Genomic DNA, 26,218 nt, shown 5'->3' with positions numbered 1-26,218 from the left:
GATTCATTTGAGTTTTTAGAGTTTTGTTTTTCATTTCCTCAGACAAAATAGTATTTTAACATCAGAATTATAACAGTTATAGACATAGCCATAACATGAAAATATTGTCTCATTGGTAAAAGGCCAGAATCTTAATATATTGTGCATCCCTATAAATGAAAAAACAGAATATTGTTTGAAAATGTAAACAACTGTGCATAATTCAGTTTGCCGCAAATAATTACGGATAATATTATTACAAGAACCTGTGACAAGTTGCAACATACCCTTTACAATAATTAATAATACTCTTACAAATGCTGCTAGCTATCTAGAGAACAGATTAGAAGGAATTACAGTGACTGTGCCCATAGATGCAGATCAGATGAGGATCAAATTATCTTTGCAGATGAAACGGCTGCTGATTATAAACTTTGAAAAAATTCTATGCAGCTTAGAGTTATTCTTGTAATAGCATTTGTAAGAAGGCTGAACTCATCAACACAAAAATGTACCGCTAGTTCACAGTTGCTCACCATGACTAATTAACCCAGGAAATAAAAATTAATTGGACAAAAATAGCATGGCTCTGCACTCATTTTCAAAGCATAAGCTTCACCCCATTTTGTTAGATGCATGGTTAAAACGGGGAAAAAATATGGTTAAAAACCATCTTAATTAAATATGTTTTTAACAAAAAGTCTAATAATAACTTTTAAAGGATAATTTCATGTGTTTTAATACACACACACGAAAAAAAAAAGACGATAACACAAAGCGCATATTCGAAAGAAATGCCTGAAATGCAGGAGTCTGCCCGTGAAAAAACGACTTATCTTCCCATCCTGGTGTCATGAGGTTTGAGCTCAGAGAGCTGTGACATTACAGATTCACTCAGTGTCTTGTTGACTGGACTCTATTTCACTGCAGATAACCGCAGCCTATTCTCTATTTATCCTCTTCTTTTACTCTAGTTTTTTCTCTAGGATGCACTACAGACTCTCATAAACCAAAGAAACATGTCATGAAAGCATTTTTCTTCCCCCATAGAATCCCAATCAACTATAATATATGCATAAAGGACAATGTATAGTTAGCTCCTCAACAAATCTTAAAACTCCTACTAAGAAAAAAGTCCATTACAATGTACAAAACAATCAGCCTATAGCGACAAGACAAACACTGAAACAGTATTAAAGTAGTGAATTCTCACTACAATCAATAGCACCAGTTCTGTTTGTATGAATCAAGAGTGAGTCTGCAGTGTGATATGAGAGACATGAAGTAATAGAGAGTGGTCTGATACACAGCATGACTGTGATCGACAAATCAGAGTCCAGAATTTAATAGATGAAGGTACAAATGATGTTACAGTTGAGTCCAAACGTCTAATACTACACTGAGAATCAAGTCTGGAGTCAGTTCATTTGAACGAATGTCTTATTATTGAAAAGACATTGAATCACCAATGGTTGTCCTCCCCCTCTTACATAAGCTGTGAATAGATGAGCTCTCTGCATCAGTGATGGTGAAGACTTGAGGTGATTTGAGTTTGTAATTCAGCTCAAAAAAACTAAGAGCCTCCTCACGATTTAAATGCATGGAGAGTGAATTATTCAATGGCAAAGGATCACACACTGACATGCCACATCTCCCTCCCCCTCACTTCTCTCTCGCTCTCTCTTTCTTTTTGTCTGTGATTCAGATAATGGAAAGATGCATGAACACTCAACTCTTTCATTGAAATCAATGCCTCTATTAGGTAAAAAATGTGCACTGGTCCTGACATCAAACCGCATCTCTAATCAGCCTCCTCAGTCGAGCCTCCCGGTGATTCTCTTTCTCACACTCGCTTGCTCTAACATTTTTTTCCTTCTCCTCCTCTCTTACATTTGTATCTGTCTCCTTCTCGCATGCTGTATGCTTTGGTCTATTCTTCTCCCCTGTTTTCGTTTTTCTTGTAATTTTAGTTTTTAATCTCAATTTCTCAGCTCTTCTCTTCATATCTATCTTCCAACCTTTGTAATGTTTCATGCTGCCACATAAAGTCATTTCCTGACATTAATACAACAAGTTAAAGCACTTATTATTTCAGATTCCCAGTGTGCGGCCAACTCTCGGGAACATTTCAGCTAATTAAGCTTATTAAAACACATTGTTTTGATTTACCGCAGTAATCTGGGATGATTTAATGTGGCTATTACTTCTTCCCTCTTCCCTCTACACCATATGGCCTCACAGTGTGTGATTTCTCCTGCAGCACCTCAAACATCTCACCCTCCGCAGATTTCGCTAGGTGACCTCTCTCAATTCTGAGTCACAACAAGCTCACATCTTCCCCTTTCCTTTTCCATTAAATCTAAAGCATCAAAAGAAATGGTGACATGCATTTACATGTCTGTATTTTGTTTAACAATTGATAAAGACAGGGGGCAGTAATGTTAGAGACCTTAAGCCAGCAGCACGGTAGTATGCAAGTATAGAGATTGTGCACTGTAAGGTAGTTTAATTAAATGCAAAATGCTAGCCCGTTTTTGAATGTATTTGAAACAAGTCACCAGAACTTTTGTTCATTTAATTGTCTATTAACTTAATCCACAGCTGTTATATATCAGTGGTTCTCAACTGGGGAACCAATTAATAATAGTTCTGATAGGGTCACAAACAGCAGGGGGAAACCACATTATACCACATCTAACCACATTCTAGAGTTATCAATATTATTAATAATTTTGGGGTGCTTCTGTCAAAACATTTAAAAATCAAACACTCAAACTATTTAAAAAAAGCCTCTTTATAAATTAATTTTTTAACCTTTTTCAGTCGTATCTGACTCTTGGTGATTTTCTATGTGCAATCTCTTGCCGCGAGAGACTGGCAATGAATTTTCTTGGCAATGATTTTTTTCAAAGGTGTAGCCAGGTCTTTCCCCAACCATCCATAATACATGGCTTGGGACTCACACACTGTCACACACACACACACACACACACACACACACACACACCAACAGACAATTTAGCATCTCCAATTCACCTATACTGCATGTTTGTGGATTGTGTGGGGAAAACAGAGCACCTGGAGGAAAACCCACACAGACACAGGGAGAACATGCAAAACTCCACACTGAAAGGCCTCCTGCATTACCATAATTAAATATATAAAACAATTTTTTTTTACTTTTTACACTATTTTGGAACTTGCCCCGAACATGAAGGTCCTAAAGCATGCTGCATGACCATTTGAGAATCACTGCTTTACATATGTCTGATCTCTAGCTCGATAAGTTCAACCTTCACATCTTTTAAAACATCAAATTAATTTGTCAGCTTTTCATTGCAAACAGCATCTAATGTGAAACGTCAACATTCCATTCTCTGGCAGCGTGAAGTATGGTTGAAAACTGTTGGAAAGCTGAACAGAAAGAATGATTAGACTGACAAAAGAGAGAGATTGATGCAATTTGGTGCTTCATTGGGCCATTGAAGAGAATGATCAAATCAAATGAGATATTGTTATGATGCAGGAATGAAGCGGAGAGAGAATCCATATGCGAGCATACTTTAATTAAACAAACAGGTAATCCAGGCAGAAAACAGAACACGAAACTCAGGACAGGAACAAGGTAACAGCTACAACGACCGACAAGCCACAACTGAAACACAGAGGTATAAATACACAGACAGACAAGCTAAACAAGATAACAAGGGGGTGTGGTTAATCAGAGACACCTGGGAAGACTAATCAACATAACAGGAGACAGCTAAACATAAGACAGGGGAACACATGACAGACAAGAACGAGACAAAACCCACACCGTGACATAGCCCCCCCTCTATGGGCGGCTCCCGACGCCCATCAAAACAACAACAAAAATAAACAATAGTTCAGGAGGGTGGTGGAGCGGAGGCGGACCCGGGGGCGGGATGGAGGGCCAGGCCCGTGGAACGGCAGAGGACCTGGAGACTGCGGCAGTACGGGAGGCCAGGGCAGATCAGGCTGTGCAGACGACCGGGGCGGAGCAGGCTGTGCAGGCGACCAGGGCGGAGCAGGCTGTGCAGGCGACCAGGGCGGAGCAGGCTGTGCAGGCGACCAGGGCGGAGGCGACCCCTCAGGCGGCCAGGGCGGAGGCGAACCCTCAGGCGGCCAGGGCGGAGGCGAACCCTCAGGCGGCCAGGGCGGAGGCGAACCCTCAGGCGGCCAGGGCGGAGGCGACCCCTCAGGCGGCCAGGGCGGAGGCGACCCCTCAGGCGGCCAGGGCGGAGAAGGCTGTGCAGGCGACCAGGGCGGAGGCGACCCCTCAGGCGGCCAGGGCGGAGACGAACCCTCAGGCGGCCACGGCGGTGAAGACCCCTCGGGTGGCCACAGCGGTGAAGACCCCTCGGGTGGCCACGGCGGAGAAGACCCTTCAGGTGGCCATGGCGGAGAAGACCCTTCGGGTGGCCATGGCGGAGAAGACCCTTCGGGTGGCCATGGTGGTGAAGACCCTTCGGGTGGCCACGGCGGAGAAGACCCTTCAGGTGGCCATGGTGGCGAAGACCCTTCAGGTGGCCATGGTGGTGAGGACCCCTCAGGTGGCCATGGCCCCTCGAGTGGCCAGGACGGAGCCCTATGCCCCCCCCCCAAAAAATACTTGGGAAAAGTCCCGGGTACCAGAGAGGGCTCGGTGCAGGGCAGCGATGAGGGCTCGGTACTGGGCAGATCCAGCGATGAGGGCTTTGTGCTGGGCAGATCCAGCGACGAAGAAGGCTCTGAGCTGGACAGGACCAGCGGCGAAGAAGGCTCTGAGCTGGGCAGGACCAGCGGCGAAGAAGGCTCTGAGCTGGGCAGGACCAGCGGCGAAGAAGGCTCTGAGCTGGGCAGGACCAGCGGCGAAGAAGGCTCTGAGCTGGGCAGGACCAGCGGCGAAGAAGGCTCTGAGCTGGGCAGGACCAGCGGCGAAGAAGGCTCTGAGCTGGGCAGGACCAGCGACGAAGAGGGCTCTGAGCTGGACAGGACCAGCGGTGAAGAGGGCTCTGAACTGGGCAGGACCAGCGGTGAAGAGGGCTTTGAGCTGGGCAGGACCAGCGGCGAAGAGGGCTTTGAACTGGCGTGAACAGTCTCTGGATCGGCAGAAGTGACGTGAACAGTCTCTAGATCAACAGAAGCGACGTGAACAGTCTCTGGGTCAGCAGAAGCGACGTGAACAGTCTCTGGATCAGCAGAAGCGACGTGAACAGTCTCTGGATCAGCAGATGCCAAACTCACATAAAAGGGTGAAAACAGTTGCAGTGCCAAGACAATATACTGTTTCAGAGTCCAGCTAGGGTCATGCAATGGCATAAGGTTGTCAAGCGGTTCAGAAAGTCCTCCTCGAAAAAATATCATCAAGCATACCTCTTCCATGCAAGTCTGGGGGGCAAGCTCCAAAAAGTCAACCACGTACTCCTCTATGGTTCGATCTCCTTGACGGAGAAGCATAATTTGTGCTGCTGGATTCATCTTTGGTCGGTCGTTCTGTTATGATGCAGGAATGAAGCGGAGAGAGAATCCATATGCGAGCATACTTTAATTAAACAAACAGGTAATCCAGGCAGAAAACAGAACACGAAACTCAGGACAGGAACAAGGTAACAGCTACAACGACCGACAAGCCACAACTGAAACACAGAGGTATAAATACACAGACAGACAAGCTAAACAAGATAACAAGGGGGTGTGGTTAATCAGAGACACCTGGGAAGACTAATCAACATAACAGGAGACAGCTAAACATAAGACAGGGGAACACATGACAGACAAGAACGAGACAAAACCCACACCGTGACAGATATGCTGGTCATGATGAGACAATTCCCCATCAGCATAATGAGAAAGAAACTCTTATTTCTTCACTGAGACATTGATGCAGTGTGATAGGCATAGCTGAAGTTTTGTGATGGACATGAACTTAAATGCATGGGAGTAATAGGGCTGAGGCATGTAAACATCCTTAAATGGACATGCATTTATACAAACATCAGCAGTGGTAACACCGTCATAATCTCTTGCAGACAATTTTTGTTTTCAGCAAAAAAGGATTTGGGGAAAAGAATTCATTCTTTAAACTTACTTTTATTGCCCTTTGTTTCGTTACACTATGTATTCCTGTGCAACTATGTCATCACTTCAAGTATTTACTCAATAGCACTCACAAAAAAATTGCACTAGTTTTCATTTCACCAGGCCCATTTTTTAGACCTGTTTCCCAAAATGTATTGTGTTATACAGCCCCAAAAGCCCCATTTGAGACCTCAGAAAAGTACCTTTTCTTCAAAACAAAACAAGAATTATGTTCCTTCACCCATTTATACTAGATAACTTTTGCATTATCATTAACATCATTAAAGAAGCAGTATTAGAATCATTAACTATTAAATTAAAAATAATTGACACTTTGCGAGAAAAATAGCTCACCACACAGCTTCCTCTGTCTTTAATAAGACACCCCTGAGCTTGTTTGCCTTTCAACTTCTTGTTTGCCAATCATACAGAAACGTTCTCTGCAAGACCTAACAGCAAATTTATTTCTTAATAAAATGCAGATGGTATGTTTAATAAGTCAAATGTATTAATTATACGGTGGAATATAAAATAACAGAAGCTCAACAAAATATGAAAATATCTCCCACGAACCAATACCCTGGCATTTCTACAGAATTTAAAGCAAAGTTATGATTTACGAACTTACAAGTTCACCAAAGTGAGGTCAAAATCCTTTCCAAATACCCCTTGGAAGTTGTTTAAGAAAAGCCTGGGGTTCGTGTTCCTCTGCATGATAATAAATGTTAACAAGGTCTCAGAGAAATTGCCTGTCATCCATCAATCACTCTTTTTCTTTAATATTTGACATTAAAATGCTAAATACAAGCAATAGTAATGAAATCTGTACACATCTGATCTATATATTCTGCCCACTGAAGTTTCATCCACCACAAGAAGTGCCTTAACCAGCGTGAGCATCAAACGTTCACATCAGCAGCTGTTCACAAGTTTCTTGCTGGACTCCTGCAGATAAAATCAATGGTTTAAAGATAGGCACTCCAGCAGAGCTGATGTAAAGGAGGGCAATTTTGTACATAGCAGCAGCAAGCGTCTGCCTAAAAGCTTGTCTGTCCATCACAGTCAACATCAGGCTGCATGCTCAACAGCCCTGCAACAATAAGCCATAACAATACACAGCACTGAGAAGCGCTTACAATTTTATTTCTATAATACATAAAATGAGGAAGCACAGATTATGTGGGGAAAAATGCATCACTATATCAGGAATGTTAAGAGCCGGATGTATCCGGTTAAATTATGTAGAGCTTTGTCTTTGCAAGCGACTGTGAGCTTGTTGAAGATAAAATAATAATTGCTCATACATAAACAATAGCTGGGTCCATTCTGATTCAAATGAATAGTCTATTTGTGTGAGTACAGCTGAGACCTGAAAGGTGTACTCAGCTGCACACAGCAGGGTTAGTAAACAAGCTAAGGCCCTATGATTTCCGCGTTGCAGAAAAAGAGGACAGAGTTGTTTAATCCAATCATTTAAACGGAATGGAATGTCAGGGAATATGGCATTAATAAATGAAAATAGGGACATACAATTAATCAAATTCAAACATGGACTAGTGTCTGTGATTGTTAAACCGTAAAAAGAAATATGAAGTCTACATGTTCTGTTTGTCTGAGAATGAATGAGCAGCGCAGTTTCGTTTACTGCATATACTCAAGCACAAGTGATGCTCATGGTGTTTTCAGTGTCTGCTGTCTCACTTTATGAGGACATGAGCACATGAACGTCCCGGGTTACGTATGTAACCCTAGTTCCCAGAGGGAACGGACGCTGCGTGAAAACGCTGCGGGGAACGCCCCAGCGTGACGCGTCTGAAGCATGAATGAAATCAGTCAATGGAGAGATGTCATAGCGAGTGACGTCACCGACCAGGAAGCTATAAATATCCCTTGAGTAAAAAACGCCACTAGCTTCATAGTCTCTGAAGCAAGCGCCCCAGGGGATGCAGGGAGTATGGCAGGACACGCAGCGTCCGTTCCCTCTGGGAACTAGGGTTACATACGTAACCCGGGACGTTCCCATTCAGGAACTACCGCTGCGTGAAAACGCTGCGGGGAACGCAATACCAACGTCCCCATGCGAACAAATCCCCGTAGTGTGTGCATTAGGGAGCACAAACTGACGAGAGAACTTGAGCCCCAGGAGTGGAGCAAAAATCAAGACTATAGAATTTGATGAATGTATGTGGTGAGGACCAGCCCGCCGCATCACAAACATCCTGAAGGGCTACTCCGGAGAGGAGGGCCCTGGAAGCAGCCATACTCCTAGTGGAGTGGGCCCGTACAGCCAAAGGAGAAGGCTGACCGGCCGACTCATAAGCAAGCGTGATGGCCTCGACCACCCACTTGCTCATCCGCTGTTTAGAAGTGGGACCCCCCTTATTGGGGGACCCGAAGCAAACAAAAAGCTGTTCAGACTTCCTCCACAGGGCAGTTCTGTGGACATAGGCGTCTAGAGCCCTAACTGGGCACAACAAATTAAGCTTCTCCTGGTCTGGCGTAGTAAACGGAGGAGGACAAAAAGCCTGCAGTATGACGGGCCTAACTGAAGTGGTTGGGACCTTAGGAACATAACCTGACCTCGGGTACAGAAACGCTTTAGCCATGCCAGGCGAGAATTCCAGACACGAGGGAGCCACTGACAAAGCCTGAATATCTCCTATCCTTTTGAGAGATGAGATAGCAAGCAAGAAAATAGTCTTTAAGGTGAGGAATTTCTCAGAAACTTCTTCAAGGGGCTCGAAGGGAGCCAGGGAGAGGCCATCCAAAACGATGGCCAAGTCCCATGGTGGTACCCTCGTGCGTACTGCTGGCCTCAGCCTCAAGGTGCCACGGAGGAAACGAGATACAAGTGGGTGTCTCCCAAGAGGAACTCCATTCGAAGGGACGCGGTAAGCAGCTAGGGCCGCCACGTACACCCTCAGTGTAGAGTGGGATAACCCTGTAGAGAGACGGTCCTGCAGAAACTCCAGCACTGTACCAACCGGGCAGTTAACTGGGTCCTGCTGGCGCTCTCCACACCACGAGGTGAAAAGATTCCACCTCGCAGCATAAAGTCTCCTAGTGGCGGGAGCTCTGGACTGGAGGATGGTCTCAACGACCTCAGTCGAGAGACCAAGATCTATGAGCTGGGCCCCCTCAGAGGCCAAGCCCACAGCCTCCACAGTTCTGGGCGAGGGTGTAAGATGAGCCCGCTCGCCTGAGACAACAGGTCCCTCCTGACCGGTATCTCCATGGGAGAGCCGTCGAGAAGGGACACAAGGTCCGAGAACCATACTCGGGCCGGCCAGAACGGGGCTATCAGGAGTAGCTTGACTCCGTCCCGGCGGACCCTCTCCAGAACTCCTGGGAGCAGAGCAATCGGGGGAAAGGCATACAGGCGAGACCTCGGCCACGCCTGAACCATAGCGTCCAGCCCCAGTGGGGCTGGGTGGCTGAGAGAAAACCACAGATGACAGTGTGATGTCTCTCTGGAAGCAAATAGGTCTACCTCGGCACGACCGAAGTGCTCCCAAAGGAGCTCCACCACCTCGGGGTGAAGTCTCCATTCCCCGGGCCTCGGCCCCTGTCTCGACAGGATGTCTGCCCCTTGATTTAGATACCCCGGGAGATAGATCGCTCTCAAAGATAGAAGTTTCCCCTGGGACCAAAGAAGGATCTGACTGGCTAGTTTGTACAAAGGGCGCGACCTCAGACCCCCCTGATGGTTTATATAAGAGACCACAGATGTGTTGTCTGTGCGTACAAGAACATGGTGGCCCCTTAGGTCCGGTAGGAAATGTTTCAGAGCCTGAAACACCGCCAACATTTCTAGACAGTTTATATGCCATAGGAGATGATGGTCCTGCCATAGACCCTGAGCTGGGCGACCACTCATGATCGCCCCCCAACCCGTGAGAGAAGCATCTGTTGTTAGCACTAGGCGACGACAGGAAGCTCCCAACACAGGACCCTGGGACAGAAACCAAGGATCGCTCCACACGACCAGGGCTCGAAGACAGCGTCGCGAACACAGGATCGTGCGGAGCGGATTCCCCCTCGGGGAGAACCCCTTGGTTCTGAGCCACCACTGCAGCGGTCTCATGTGCAGCAGGCCGAAGGGTATAACGCTGGACGCTGCTGCCATGAGACCTAACAGCCTCTGGAACTGTTTTACAGTGATTAACTGGCCTAGCTTGATCTGTTTCACTGCGGCGAGAATCGAAGCAACACGAGCAGGTGACAAACATGCCTGCCTCGTCGTCGAATCCCACACTACGCCAAGAAAAGTGGTTCTCTGTACTGGAGAAAGCACACTCTTCTTGGTGTTCAGTCTCAACCCCAATTTTTTCACATGAGCGAGAACGACATCTCGATGCCGAACCGCTTGATGTTCCGACTGAGCTAAGATTAACCAGTCGTCTATGTAGTTCAGGATGCGGATGCCCTGAAGCCTCAGCGGGGCTAGAGCCGCATCCATACACTTGGTAAAAGTTCGGGGTGACAGTGCTAGGCCGAACGGAAGGACCCGGTATTGGTACGCTTGGCCCCCAAACGCAAACCTCAGGAACTTCCGATGTTGAGGAAGAATCGATATATGGAAATAGGCGTCTTTTAGGTCTATCGTAACGAACCAGTCCTCGGACCTGATTTGTAACATGATCTGTTTGAGAGTAAGCATTTTGAACTTTAGTCTCCCTACAGTGCGATTCAAGAGACGCAGATCTAAAATCGGACGTAACCCCCCATCTTTCTTCGGAACGATAAAGTAACGGCTGTAATAGCCTGACTCTCTGCTGGGAGGAGGAACCCGCTCTATAGCCCCCTTTTGAAGAAGAGTGATAACCTCCTGTTCCATTATCAAAGCTTGCTCGGGGCCCACCACAGTGGGAAGGACCCCTCTGAACCGAGGTGGACGAGACCTGAACTGAATAGCATAACCTCTTTCGATTGTTTGCAGGACCCAACGAGACACATTTGGAAGGTTTTTCCACTCTACCAAAAATTCTACTAAGGGAACCAGCCCCTCGGGGCTGGCCTCTGTTTGAATAGTCGGCGTGACAGACACAGCGCCCTGTAACGGCGCACCGGCAGGGAAACACTGGTCTGAACACACTAGAGCCCTCCTCGGAGGCGGCGAGCGTCCCTCGGGAAAACACTCGCCGGGCCCTTCTACGCCCTGTTTTGGCAGGGTTAGTAGAACAGGCCCCTGAGGGAGCCGGGAGAGACAGGGCACCATTAAAGGAGGTGGACTCGAGTCTCTCACGGCGGGGACCACCCTCAGAGCCCAGGTGCTGACAGCGTCAGGACCTTTTCGCCGTGGCCTTCTTAGCGACAAGAACTGTTCTCAGATCAGCCCTGTCGCGAGGAGGCCGCGCCTGAGAACGTCCCGTCTCATCCCTCCAGTTTGTCTGCGGGGGGGCACGAAACGCGACACTCTTTTTCTGCTGTGCTCTTCTCTTCTTAGCAGCCGAAGTACTCGGTGGCTGGGGCTGCCCTCGCTCAGCAGCCCCAGAGATACGGACTTTGAGGGGAATAAATTTATGAAATGCAGCCGTCTGCCTTTTATCTTCCTGGAACCTCTCAGTGACAGAATGAACGGCATCACCAAATAGACCCACAGGCGAAACGGGAGCATTTAAAAGAACATTCTTATCTTTCTCTCTCATAGAAGTCTGGCTCAGCCATAGATGTCTTTCCGTGGCCACCAGGGCTGCCATAGACCGGCCAATAGATTTAGCGGTCTCCCTGGTGGCACGGAGAGTGAGATCAGCAGACTGCCTGAGCTCATTAACAATATCCACGGTAATTTCCCCCTTATCACACGCATCTTTGAGCAGGTCGGCCTGATAAGCCTGCATAATAGCCATAGTGTGTAAGCAAGCCGCCGCCTGGCCAGCCGCCGAATAAGCCTTCCCGACCAGCACTGATGTATTTTTTAAAGGTCTGGAGGGAAGGGCCGGTGTATTAAGAGACGAAGATGAAACAGGAGAGAGATAGCTAGCAAGCGTCTCCTCCGGTTTCGGCATCGTTATATAACCCGCAGTTTTAGCCCCACATATATTGCCATAAGTGTTAGACTGTGGTGTATATATTCTGCTTGAAACTGGTGAAGCCCAGGTCTTCGACACCTCAGTGTGAAGATCTGGAAAAAAGGGTAAACACCGGCGAGAAGGCTGAGGAGGTGCAGACAGAAACCGATCATCAAGTTTGCTTTTATAAATAGACTCCTGCCTGTCAGCTGGCCACTCGATGCTGAGCTTTTCTACAGCACGAGATAATACACTCATCAGCTCATGATCGGCACTTGTATGCTGGAGTGACGAGTCACCAGTCTCTTCAGATGCGAAGCTTTCGACATCCAGCTCCTCAGAACTGGATAATCTAAGCTCCTGGACATCGTGTGCCTCGACCGGATCGGAAGTAGCCGCCTCAGCGCGCGCTTCCAGAACCGGGACAGAGGCACTGGATCCCGCCGGAGATGGCTGAGATAGGGCGGAGCCCGTCTCAACGTCTCCGGTGAGATCCATCTGCGAACCCCAAGTCAAGCGCCGCCGCTCTGCCTCAACAGAAGCGGGACCCGAGCCTCGGGGAGCCCGCAGCAGACCACTCTCCTCGAAGAGCGATCGCCGCGAGCGCAGAGTCCGAAGAGGAAAACGCTCGCAATGCTCACAATCAACCCCCTCGAGGGCTGACTGGGCATGCTGCATTCCCAAACAAGCAACACACAGTTGATGTGAATCCCCTCTAGTAATAAATCTGGTACAAGGGGGAACACATCGCCTGTATTCTGGCTCGCTCGTCACATTGACACTCATAACTGGTTTTTTTATATATATATATATAGTGAAAAACTCCTGCCTAGATTTCCTTTTTAATCTAGAAACAGACAAACACAATCGACAGATTCAGACACACACAGAGCGCTTGCTGAAGAGCAGAAAGCTAGTGGCGTTTTTTACTCAAGGGATATTTATAGCTTCCTGGTCGGTGACGTCACTCGCTATGACATCTCTCCATTGACTGATTTCATTCATGCTTCAGACGCGTCACGCTGGGGCGTTCCCCGCAGCGTTTTCACGCAGCGGTAGTTCCTGAATGGGAACTTCATCTCCAGAGCTGCTCTGAGAGTTCACTCCATGAGCATTTCATCACTGTTTCAAAGAAAGCTATCGTATAGCTATCACACAATCAAGAGACTTTTCTTGATTTTTCAAAAACCTTGGTCATTCCAGCCCTCAAACGCTCCTTCAAAAAATCCAACACTGAATCAATAGGGCAGTGGTTAATTATAAAGTTGTTACGGTTTTATGAATTAAATTGATTAGACATGCTTTTTAATGTTTACATTTTTAATTAAAGCATTCAGATAGAATCTAGAAAATTAAAATGGAACACAGAATTAGAGGAAAACTAGCTAATGCCTTGTTCAATTGTTCTGAGATAATAAGGCTGTGAGGAAAGAAATGGTGGGATACATGTCAGAATGAGAGAAGCAGTAGAGAGACGTAGCAGGGAAATTCGCTTAAAAGATCAGTTGACCCAAAAATTAAGACTTTGAAACACAAATAAAGATATTAATGTAATGAGAGATTTCTGTCCCAACAAAACATTGCATCAAGCAAGCACAGTTGAGCTTCCTTTCACCATAATAGATGTGCTTTGTGTGCTTTGATCAATGTTTATTTGTGAACAACTAAATTAGTTAAAATACTAAATGAAATCTCATCATATAAAGCAATCATGTTTCTTCAGAAGATTGGATTAAAACGCTTGATTCATATGGATTTTTTTATGATATCTTGTTGTACTTTTAAAGGGACAAAAATCACTAAAGTTTTATTAAAAATATCTCCATTTGTGTTTTGAAGATGAATTCAAGTCTTATGGGTTTGGAATGACATGAAAGTGAGAAAATGCTGACAATTAAATTTTTAATTTTTGAAAATCACTTTAACCCGGGTACGAATATGCATACTTTCTAGCTACAGAGTATATGCAAAAAGCAGAATGTGAACGTGAACCCACAAAATCTGTGCTGAACATACTTTCCATCTTGTGGATCGGTTGTTGTGCAAATGTACCCTGGTAATCCAGAGTTCTCGCGAGAGCTGAAGTTGAATTTGCTCAGTGAGTTACTTTGGCGTCGAGTAATGATGCTCATTAAATATGCCCTTGTATCTGAGCTGCACCAATCACATCGGGTTATCTGATATAGGCGGGGCAGAGGCGAGATGACGACTGCGCTGTGACGTCGAAGTCATTAGTGAACATTGCAAGATGGCTCTGGATGAACACCAGTTGTTTGAAATGGCTTTGGCCGCTACAATGAACGAGTTAGACTTGGCTTTTTATCTAAAAGAGGAACAGAAGACGCCGCTCGAATCGTTCCTTTGCTAGAAAGATGTCTTTGCTGTTTTGCCGACCGGATACGGCAAGAGTCTAATCTACCAGTTATCTCCGCTGGTAGCTAAGCGTATGGGGTTTATTGTTGTGATTGGTCGTAGTGTTATCCAATTGCGTGCCGTGAGATTTTCAAATGCATGCTTGGTGCCGCCCCTCGAGCTGGCCGATTTTCATTAGTCGACGCCAGATCATTAATCTTTTAGATTTAGGTCTGGATTTCCAGGCTAGTGCAGGTGCAGAAAACTACCAGAATCTGGCATGCAGACACTTATTGGCTCTTTACAATGCAGAAAGTGTGCTTGTCCACACGCCATGTCTGAATACATGCCCGGTTATAGCGCTCTTTGATCGTCATTGATCTTTGAATAAATGCTGTCATGATCAATAGAAAATGTACACAAACGTCTCTTCAAAATAAAGTCTGTTTGCTTTCTGATTATGGCCTGCTTTCAGTGCATGTCAGTATTAGGTAAACTAAAACCCACGTTACTTCTTATGAATATGAAACCTGATAGTGCGTGCCTGACAAACCTGAAAAGACAATGCGGGTGCCAAACACAAACATGCTATTAAAAAAAAGAGAAGATGGAGGGAGAGAAAGACAGAAAGAAAGCGAACATAATCTACAGTGCAGTAATAGGAGTGATAGTTCTGAACTGTCTTGTGGGGTTTGGTATGAGATCTGTGATGTAATCATAAGTGGCGAGTGGGTTCAGTCGATTTGAAGTGTGTACTGACCCACTAACCGCCTAGTAATGACTACAGTATAACCACAAAACTATGAGTGAGGGATAGAGAGGAAATAAAAAGGCTGGAGGTCAACCAGAAAGTTCATAGGGCATTTAAGGACAGCAAAATGAAATAAAAGACTGATTATGTCCCTACTTAGCAGAAAAACTGTCAATTTTATTTTTCTACATTTAGATAAACCCAAATTATAATTGTTTTGTTTATTGCCTTACTATGAGTCATTCTCTCGCTCCTTATCATACAGTAGAAACCTTCCTCATAAAAAACAATCAACAAGAAATGAAACAGCACTTGATTTTTAAATAGATTCAAAAAAGCAATTTTGTAACGCTTGCTGTTTGCAGCACAAAAAAAAAAAAAAAAAATCAACAACCCCGTCCAAACGTCAGACGAGGCTAACACTAGTGTGGGAGTTCCAATCACGACTGACAACAACACATAATTGAATTTCTGCCTACTATGAGGACACATGAAGAGGATATACAGGTATATTTTAAAGTGCCCCAATTATGCTTTTTTGATTATTACCATGCATGCAGTGTGTAATATAGCTATTTGTGGATGTAAAAGGTCTGCAAAGTCTTAAAGTGCACGACAAATAAAGTTATTGTCTCCTAAAATAAAGAATCGATTCTGAACTGCCCAAACCTGTTGTTAGCAATTCCAGGCTCACTTCCGTAACATATCTACGTAGGTTTATAACAAATTTGCATAATGCCAGCGTATAGGTCTTTATTGGCTGCCCACTAACAATGTCGACATAGTACTTTGACCCACCCTCAAACACTGTAGTTGTAGCTGAGAAGAAACAAGTTGTAGCAACATGTTGTGTTGTCGACATGTCGCGAAGACTGGAATTGATATGTTAAAACTGACGCTATATATAGAAATCTAGAAATATATATATATAGAAAGTCAGTGCACTTATATTACTTATGAGAAAAGTGCAACACAAAATGGCGGAATAGCCATTAGAAGCTGCGGTTGTCATAGAAACAGTCAGTGTTCTGAGACGCGCGCTAAGGACTGCACATGTGCATTGGCTGGTCTAGCCTGAAAATTTTTATAAATGCTATTTGAGCATAAGAAACAACATTTATGGGACAATTCATGTCAGATTTTGTTGCTGATTTGAAATGTGTTGCAAATATGACCACAGAGTGAACAGACTTTTCTTGAAAGGGACTTTGAATTCCAACACATGCTGTAAATGGTAGACCAATCACGACAGCCTGAGCCATCTGACCAATAAGAGCAGAGGAAGCTCTTGGAGAGGAGGGGTTTAGAGTCATGCCCCCCTTTAAAAAGCAACTTCTATGTCGAGCTTGTTCAGATGGTGACAAGTCAACAGTCGGAAGAATAACGATTCAGTGAAATTGGCTTTGGTGCCGTTTTATAAAGGCAGAGCGCAACAATTCTATTCACACACTTGAACTCCGTTGCAACGGCTGTTTGTATTTTTTTCAGCTGATCCCCTCCCCACCCCTGCAGTGCCCCACACTTTGGGAAGCAATGGTTTAGAGAGACTGAATCATTTATCGACCATTTCAGACACAGTGAGAAAAGAGGTGATGTGCCATGTATATTATGAGAAAGTGTTTTTTGAACTTGCATTTGGATGCGTGTAAACCCTATTGTAGGAGGCCTCCAAAACAAAATTAGGAAGATTTAAAATAGCATAATAGGGGCACTTCAAAAAGAACTTCTGCAAATTATTATCAATGCAAATAAAAAACTCTTTATTGCTACAGAATCTGAAACCATTCATGAGGACATGAGGTGCAAATCCTCAAGTCATATTTAAGAAGGAGAATGCAACAAAGCTTTTCCTGCTATTTTACCTATCAAATGTAAGGATGAGACCTGTAGCAGGGATATTTTGGAGTAAAGAGAGCAATCATTCAAAGAACTATATTAGCGTAATGGTAATTTAGTTGGTGTATCGACAGGCTTATTGCCACTTCATAGTGCTATGTTGCTTGCCTGAGGGTCTGTGCAAAATAGGAATCAGTGGGGCTAAATGTGATGCATTTGGCCATGGTTGAGCGGTTCAATTCCTCGTGTCATTTCTTCACCACATCCTCTCTTGGGGAGAGAGAAATCAAATTTGTAGCATATATGTGTATCACAAGATGCCCGAGTTAGTAGTAGAAGCCGGTGACATAGCCGGGGGGGGGGGGGGGGGGGGGTGTACTGACCTGCTCAAATCGAGCCTCATCCTCACAGTTTTCCAGCACCCGAGAGAAGAAGGAGAGACCTGCAGGGAGATAAATGGGGTAAAAGGTCAATGTGGCTCAGAAGAGACTAACATAACAGAAATAATTTTACATACAGTAGTGACCAAAAGTGATGTCCAAGGGATATTTGTTTTTAATGACAATTTGGCATGTTTTATTGCTTTATCACAAATAAAACAATTGACTCCCAGCACAACTACGCAATTTGCATTTAATCATTTAGCAGATGCTTTCATCCAAAGCGATTAACAAATGAGAACAACTGAAGTAATCAAACCAACCAAAGGGAAACAATACGTAAGTGCTGTGACTAGTCCCAGTTAGTCTAGAGGAGTACATATGCACATTTTTTTTGTTAATAAATAATTATAATAATAAATAGAATAGAATAGTAAGTGTTAGTATCAATTGAGCAAGTGTTGACAAAAATGCGTCTTTAGCCGTTTCTTGAAAGTGGTGCTCAGGTTGAGTTAGGCGTAACAGGTGAAGATGGCAATTTTCCAGCAGACATCAAACCATTATATATATTGTATATATATATATATATATATATATATATATATATATATATATATATATATACATATATATACATATATTGACATTGTGATAAAGTAGCAGTTAAAACAATGTTTTGCTGACACTATATATAACTCTCAGAAGTAAGATTTCATTCTTCATACCAAATCTCTTTACATGACAGAATTATGTACATAACCAGTTTATCAAGACCCTCAGTGTAACTCACTGAAGACCTGTTGTAGGTAACATTATTAGGATTATGCATTGTAGGCAGGTCATCACAGCCCTGACAAGTTTTGGAAACAGATAAGAAATATCATTCCAATATCATAAAACTGCAACATAGTTAAAATAGTGAAGTGTGAAACTGCTTTATAGAAGTCTGACTCTGTCTAAGAATAATACAGCTCGTTGTTTCTTGTCAGTGTGTGTTTGTGTGTACGAGTAAATATGAACACTCAATACAAATATGTTTACACACACCACCCTTATGCACTCATTCACATGTCTACACAAACACTTATATTGAGTGTTTATTTTAGTGTAAGGCCATAACTAATAATGATTTATGTATTTACCCTTTTTCAGCATTGAGAAACCAGTGTAAGTATAGGTGAAAAGGATTTTTCTCAATGCTGAAAAAGGGTAAATACATGCTGAAAAAGGGTAAATACATAAATCATCATTAGCTATGGACTTACACTAAAATAAACACAATGCAACATCAATTCACAACCATTGATTTTTATAACATGTAATCCATTTACAGTACGTTTTGTTGTGCTATTGTAGTTGTCACGTTTCTGTTTGTGTCTGTACTTCCTCATTGTTCATTGTCAGTTCTAGCCACTCAGTCCTTCATCAGTTCATCCCAAGCCTGTTTGTTACTATGGTTTCTGTCATTGAGTTCATTTGTCCCAGCTGTGTCTTGTTTCCCTCATCTGCTCTTTGTATTTAAGCCCTGTGTTTTGTCCTGTTTAGTGTCTGTCAACGTTAATGTTAAGCTGGTTGTTCTGTCCTTGTTCTTAGTCTCCTGAGTGTTTCTGTAAGTTTAAGTTTATCATTAATAAAGTCTGCTGCACAGAAATCCTGTTTCCTCGTTGTTGCAACCAGAAACCTAACAGTAGTTTTATGTAATCATACCTTGTAACATACATCAACTTGATGCTACCTGGACACATCACCAGTGATGTTACCTGGGGTCACAGAGTGTTTCGGGTCTTTCAAGCATCATACATTCGCACCCAGGCGACCCAGCTGGGGTTGATCAGGCTCCAGCTTGTGCCCAGGTAGCCCTACCCCACCCGTGGTTCTCGTCTCCTTATCCACAGCCACCTTGAGGCAACTTCTGCTGACTCCGTGACCTCCTTGATGGCCCTTCGTTTACTGGCCCCTATGATGCCCAGGATGTTGTAGGCCATGCAGAGAGACTGGCCAGCAAACCCTCTGCATCCCACATCAATGGGCTCACACCGCACTCGCTACCCATTGTTCCGGCACTCCTCCACTAGCTCAGCGTATTTTGCCCTCTTCCTCTCATTGGCCTCCTCGGTACGGTCCTCCCAGGGTACGGTGAGTTCCAGGATAATGATCTGCTTGGAGGTCTCTGAGATGAGTAACAGTCCGCAGTGTTGTAGTGGTGACAGTTTTTGGGAATTCCAGTTGCTTCCCCAGGTCAACTTTCAACTCCCAGTCTTGTGCTGTTGCTAGCAGGCCAGATGAGGTGGCCCTGGCAGCTAATGGTGGCTTCTTCCCAGCCCGGACGAAAGCAATGGTGTTCTTCACTCGGCGGAGGAGCTTGCAGTGGCCAATTCCACAGCTGATGGTATTCGCTATGGCCTTCAGGACTTGGTCATGGCACCAATGGTAGCGGCCCTCGCCCCGGGCCTTCGAACAGCAGCTGAGGATGTGCTTCAGGGTCCCCCTCTTCAGGCAGAGGTTGCAGGCTGGTGACTCCACCAATCCCAGCCAAACAGGCTCGATGGGCTCGGTAGTACATCGTAGACCGCCTGGATCAGGAACTGTATGCGAGGGGGTCTGTTTCCACAGCTCTACCCATGAGACCCTGCGGTCCACTCCCATCTTGTCCAGGCTCCCTGCTGCCGCATTCCAACCATCCTACTGGCCCGCTCCTCCTCTACTGCTGTCCGCACCTCTTGCTGCAACAGTGATCTCCTTTCCTTCCCCTGCGCCTTGTTGCAGTGAGATGTTGTGCCGCTACCCAGGCCAGCTCTCCCATGAGTCACTGCTCCCACCAGTGTCCTGTGCCATAGCCGCGACTCAGCCACATCCACCGCCTCTGCTGCCCTCCACCTCTGCCCTGTCCTCACCTCGATCCCAGCCTGGGAGACCTTCGGGTCCTGAGACTCTCTGTATTGCAGCACCTCCTGGCACGGCCCACCTTGAACTCCTCATTCAGGCTGCTGATAGGGAGCTTCAGCTTGTTGTTCTGGCCATACCAGTCGATGCTGCTCAGGCTTCGAGGTAGACCTAGCCACTTCCGTAGAAACCTCAGAAACCGTGGAGCCTCATAAATCAGAAGGGGCCAGAGAATCCGTGGGAGGATGCCATGTTGGTAAATCCAGGCCCTGAACTTGCCAGGTAGGCCTGACTTGTCCACTGCGGCTAACCAGCCTTCCAGTTCAAGGTTGGTTGCACGGATGGCTGCCGTGTCTTTCAGGCTGCAGTCGAACACCTTTCCCAAGCTCTTCACTGGTTTCTCAGTGATTGATGGTATCTGGGTCGTGCCAAGTGTGAAGCGGAACTTATTGGTAACCTTTCCTTTCTTCAACACCAGAAATCTGGACTTTGCTAGCTTGAAGCACATGCGAGCCCAGGTGGTCATCTCTTCCAGGCCCTTCAGGATCCACCTGCCCCTTGGGACGTGTGATGTTGTCACCGTCAGATCGTCCATGAAAGCCCTAATGAGCGGCTGGCGGACACCAGACTTGGTGAGGGGACCTCTACACTGGACCTCTGTAGACTTCACCAGCATATTCATGGTGAGTGCGAATAATATCACTGAAATTGTACACCCAGTGATGATTCCCTTCTCAAGGCCGTGCCAGTCTGATGTTGTAGACCCCGCAGAGACTCTCAGACTGAAACTGTCGTAGTAGTCCAGAATGAGGTCTCTAAACTTGTCTGGAATGTGGTCCAACCACTGTGTACCATGTCTAGTGTTGTCTTGATTCTTAGTTGAACAATTGAGCTGATAAATATCATGTAAAAATGTTTTAGAAGAGTAAAATTAAGAAAGTTATGTAATCTCATAATACAGACAGCAAAATTCTGTCTCAGAGAAACAATTAGCAGATCATCTCAAACTCCTTGCTGGCTGCTGTTGTTCACAAGTGCTTTTCCCCCAGGTAACATTTATAACCTCTATACACAGTGCTGTAGATCACAAAATTCAGATGGTGGAGGAGCTAGGGGGAAAATGGTTATGTAACATGCATAAATTGAGCAAAAACTTAAAGGTAGTGTAGGCAATTTTTGAGAGGCTTAGCAAACATGAACGCCTCCTCAAAACACATGAACGCGCACAGTAAACAGTTTCGAGGATGTGAACAGCTCCGGGTTGCCAGCTCTTAATTACAGTAATTACGAGATGGCGTGAATGCAGCTTGTTGTTTTGGTTCAGGATAGGGCTGAACAATTAATTGCATTTGCGATAATATAACGATATGATGAAATGAGATTTTTTTAAATTGCATATCAAATCACAATCGCAATATTGGTTAAAAAAAAATCACAGATTATTTTTTCAAAATCGTTCAGCACTAGGAGAAACTGAAAAAGGCAGCTACTGTTTGTCTGTGGCGCTCGGTGACTATCTAACTCTGCATGCATAGCCTTACAGAACAAGCTGATGACGTGTGATGCCTGTATAAGCAGGATGCGCGGAGGTATGGAAATACATGTTGACAGGCAGATAGGACATCCTATTATTGCATTTGGACCTAATGCAATGATTGGAATGATTAATATTTAAACCATTTCTGTCTGCCTACCCTACCTTCAATAAAAATGCATGGGCAACCTTTAAACCGACAGAACAATCTTAAACGGTAAGTTCAATAATGCATAGTCTTTACAAGGACTTTTCACATTGTAAAGCAATCAAATCTCATAATGTCTGAAAGCCAATATGTTTGTACATTGAATCATTTTCTATCTCCGATACTATGATAGAATCACATTGTGATTTTTCATTGTTCTCAGATCCACTCAGAGGTACTCAATCTAAGTTATGCAACCCACAGGGAAACAGGACACAGCTCAGTAGAGCCCTTCCGCTCCAGACAGCCTAGATCAGGCACACGGAGGCTGGTAGAGATCAGAGGAAGACCGAAAGGGAGGGAAGGAAAGGGTGGCAGGAGGAGAGCTTAATAGTCATTGCCCTCAGAGAGGGAGGGGGACAGTGGCAACAGGACAAAGCATCAAAATGGCTTCAATCACTTGCAGTGTCTCAATCAAATCACTAGATTGGGAGTAAGTTGAAGCAGACCGTCACCCTCACTGTCATTTCAAACAGAATGTCATTCTGTAAAGATGACAAAAAAATTCCCATTAATACCGGAAGATGTTTACTCTTTTAAAACATGCATCCGCTTTTTTATTACCAATAAAATGTTTGTCCTAGCTCATTTCTGCTTCATTTAACTAAGGCGATTCTGTAATTTATCTTTTTATATGCTAGAAACATACTATCAACACACATCTCTGGCTCTATTTTTCTCCCACCCTATTTCTCTCTCTCTCTCACACACACACACACACACACACACACACACACACACACACACACACACACACACACACACACACACACACACACACATTTTATGAAATAGAAAATGATTGTGTCAGATCAACACTTAGCAACTGTCCAAGGTGCTGAAATACAAATACAGCTGGAAAAAAAAAAAAGAAAAAAGAAAAAGAAAAGAGTCCCTGAGCCACACTGCATGACACTTAACTAATGGATTGTCAAGGCAAGCCTCATAAGACAAAACAACCAAGAGTTCAAACGAATTTGGTTCACTCTTATCAGCTTACATTTTAAGCTTAAACTTCTGGGGACCTTGAAAAAACATTTTGGAAAAGAATCCCAGTAGCTTATTAAAATGAATATCCACTTCTAGACTACAGCTAGAAATCAACAACGTATCAAACAATACTGCAGTGAACATTAAGCCTTGATACGAGAATCTAGACTAGTTACACTAGGCTATAATTAAACCAAGTAAGAAATTGTTGCGATTTATCAATAAACAGGGGAGTTTTCATCATCTAAAAAGCCCTTGTTCTTTGATAAACACATGCATTTAAGAATAGCATGGATTTCTACAACTTTTTATCAGACACGCGATTTCAAGTTACACACTGCGTACATGGCATAGACATTAAATAGAACATAAAACAATATAAAACCAACATATGTATTACCCAAGATGTTTAGTGTACAAATGCACACATTCAAACCCATTCACTGGAAATGAAAAGTATTGCTCTATACCTCTGAAAGTCACTTTTGCGATTCGGTCCCCCTTCCCACGAAGCTCCGTGACAGTCTTTAGGTACACCACTAAAGCCATTTCAGCTTGGAATAAAGGGGGGTAAAAAAAATCAAAAGCCTACAACAGAATAAAAATGTTTCATCACAAAGACCGCGGATCTATCTTGACCAACTTAACCTATAACATTATCTTAACTGCTTTTATTCACTGCATCAAACGAGAAAAAAATCCTCTCGTTGTACAGGCTGCATCCTCTGTGCGCAATAACATAGAAAGAGTAATTAATAATTAAAGAGCTTTCATTTTCTCTCGCTTTGCAATGCGCACACACATGTACACTCGTCAGATCCGCTGCGAGACTCTTTCACTCTGCTTTGATGCGCCTCGCCACTGCTCCGCACAACGCGATGACGGGTAACGCCAGCAGGGGGCAGGCACACACCGCGGACTCTCAGGAGGGGGTCGGATTCTTGCAGAAAACCCCACTACGTCTCACAAGCTTTTTATTATTTGAGAGGCAACAGGAACATACATTTTATATATTCTTTATCAATTAGAGTACAACTGACTTAATAAAAAACGCATAATGCTATACTGAAAAAATGGTTGCCAGGCAACCATTTGTTGTCTTATCTGTGGTGCAGGTCAGACGCTTTGCTGAACTTCAGCAGCTTATGATCGGATGATATTCGTAGTATCCTTGTCTATTCAGCCATGACTTTCAGGGGAAATGGGACTCTCATAACACATAACAACACAGCCTACATCCCATCGTCTCTGATGCCGGGGTAAAAACCTAGCTTATTTCTTGTTTTGATCAGGGCTGTGTCAGAAATACATTTTTAAAAGAATATTTGCCCCCTTGAATTGATTTTCAGGGGTAAGTTTTGACATTTGGGGACCTTGATTAGAGTATTTTTCTTTTCAAACATAGAAAATAAATGTGTGCTGTCCCTTAATGTTAAATATTCCAACTGAATCAATTCATTGACATACATTTGAATAAACAAGTCACCTAAGGTCTGTTTCTTCAGCATTTTTGACCTTCTCTGTGGTTAATTTCAGACAAATCATAAAATAATATTTTCAACAACAGCTAGGCCTAATTGTGCAACTGCTGAATCATTTAAAGGTACTGTGGACACATTCCTACGACAAAATTCCTGTGTGGGGAGACTTTTGGCAACGCAACCCTAAAATACTTCCAAAATATCCGATCTGCCGAAATGGCCTCCAGCAAAAGCCTCTCCAATAAGGCTGGTGTGCCTCTGAGCTCCCATACGCAAAACAGTATCTTACCCTACTGGGCCCGGTACAACATTGATTTCAAAAGACAAAAGGAGATCAAGGATTTCAACATGGTAAGAATAAGCCTTAAGAAGTTAATGTGGATCATGTTCTCAATTGATATCTTTTATCTTACTGATTAGTCATTCTCTTTTCCCCAGTTGTCACAGAAGCACAGGGAAAATTACAAAGATAAGACTGGCACTGTGCAACCTGTCAAGTACTTTGTCATGCAGTAAATGAGACTGAGAAGAAACCTCTAGAGGCAATACAGTAAGTGTACTTTACTGAGCCACCTCGGCTATTTAATTCAAATAACTATCTTAAAGGGTTAGTTAGTTCACCCAAAAATGAAAATTCTGTCAGTAATTACTCACTCTCATGTTGTTCCAACCCCGTAAGACTTTCGTTCATCTTCGCAACACAAATTAAGATATTTTTTATTAAATCTGAGAGCACGGAAGAAAATTAATAGTAAAGTAGTTATTTTTGTTGTTTTTTGCACACATAAAGAATTCTTGTCTCTTGATAAACTTAAGGTTGAGCCACTGTAGTCACTTGGACTATTTTAACGATGTCTTTACTAACTTTTCTGGGCTGGCAGAATGAAATTACCTAGCAGCCTATGAAGGAGTGAGCCAGCTCTCAGATTTCATCAAAAATATCTTAATTTGTGTTCGAAGATGAACAAAAGTCTTACGGGGTTGTAACAACATGAGGGTGAGTGATTACTGACAGAATTTTCATTTTTGGGCGAACTAACCCTTGAAGTGAGAACCAATAATGTGAAACATTGATATTTATTATGTTCCTATGAAACATTTAAAGTCGGCATGAAACAGAAGATGTGAATGACTTCCATACTGTGATACCTATATTATATTTATGACTGAAACTACTCATCTAACAAGAAAAAAAGAAGAAACTGTATTCATCGTCTGTTAATTGGATTGTGAAAAGTGAGCGCTGTATATTGGAATGGAGGCAGACCTGAAAGTGATTGGATTTTTTTTTTAAATATAGGCCTATTTATTGTTAGAAACATGCAAGTTTTGATTTTATGCTTACATTAATATTCTCTAAAAACTTGAAAAGCTTACTCAAAATTTTAGTTCTAAAAACTAAAAGCTCTTCAATTCCTTTTCTCTTTCTTAAAGGGATTGTTCTCCCAAAAATGAAAATTCTGTCATTAATTACTCACCCTCATGTCGTTTTGATTAAATCAGAGAGCTTTCTGTCACTCTCTATTGGCAGCTACGCAATTGACACTTTGACACTTCAAAAAGTTCATAAAGAGATCATAAAACTAATCCATATGAATTGAGTGGTTTAGTCCAAATTTTCTGAAGACACAAGATCGAACAGACTAAATCAGGCTTTTTTTCACATATAAACATTCATCAACTCACACATCAGTTATGATAAAAAGAAGCTAAAGCATGATCGCTTGACGTG

At 43.8% G+C, this 26,218-nt stretch overlaps 2 protein-coding genes across 3 annotated transcripts in view; one reads left to right on the top strand and one right to left on the bottom strand.

Annotated features, from left to right (window-relative positions):
- otofa (otoferlin a) overlaps window positions 1–23,554 on the bottom strand; it is a gene marked incomplete at both ends in the record, with an annotated part of 80,900 nt that extends 57,346 nt beyond the window's left edge. For both annotated transcript variants that reach the window (XM_081377703.1, XM_081377702.1), the window contains 2 exons: window positions 17,394–17,452; window positions 23,476–23,554. In XM_081377703.1, the coding sequence (XP_081233829.1) occupies window positions 17,394–17,452; window positions 23,476–23,554 (138 nt within the window). The remainder of the gene's footprint in view (window positions 1–17,393; window positions 17,453–23,475) is intronic.
- Window positions 23,555–24,190: 636 nt separating this feature from the next.
- cimip2c (ciliary microtubule inner protein 2C) lies at window positions 24,191–25,002 on the top strand (the record flags this gene model as incomplete). The annotated part of the gene is made up of 3 exons (XM_081378987.1): window positions 24,191–24,264; window positions 24,609–24,837; window positions 24,925–25,002. The coding sequence occupies 3 exons, from the start codon at window positions 24,191–24,193 to the stop codon at window positions 25,000–25,002; spliced, it is 381 nt and encodes a 126-aa protein (XP_081235113.1).
- Between the last annotated feature and the right edge of the window lie 1,216 nt (window positions 25,003–26,218).

This window comes from Scardinius erythrophthalmus, assembly GCF_964197995.2.
Source record: "Scardinius erythrophthalmus genome assembly, chromosome: 11".
Lineage (NCBI taxonomy): Eukaryota > Metazoa > Chordata > Actinopteri > Cypriniformes > Leuciscidae > Scardinius > Scardinius erythrophthalmus.
The sequence above is the reverse complement of the archived record's forward strand: the minus strand, read 5'-3'. Positions and strand labels throughout refer to the sequence as shown.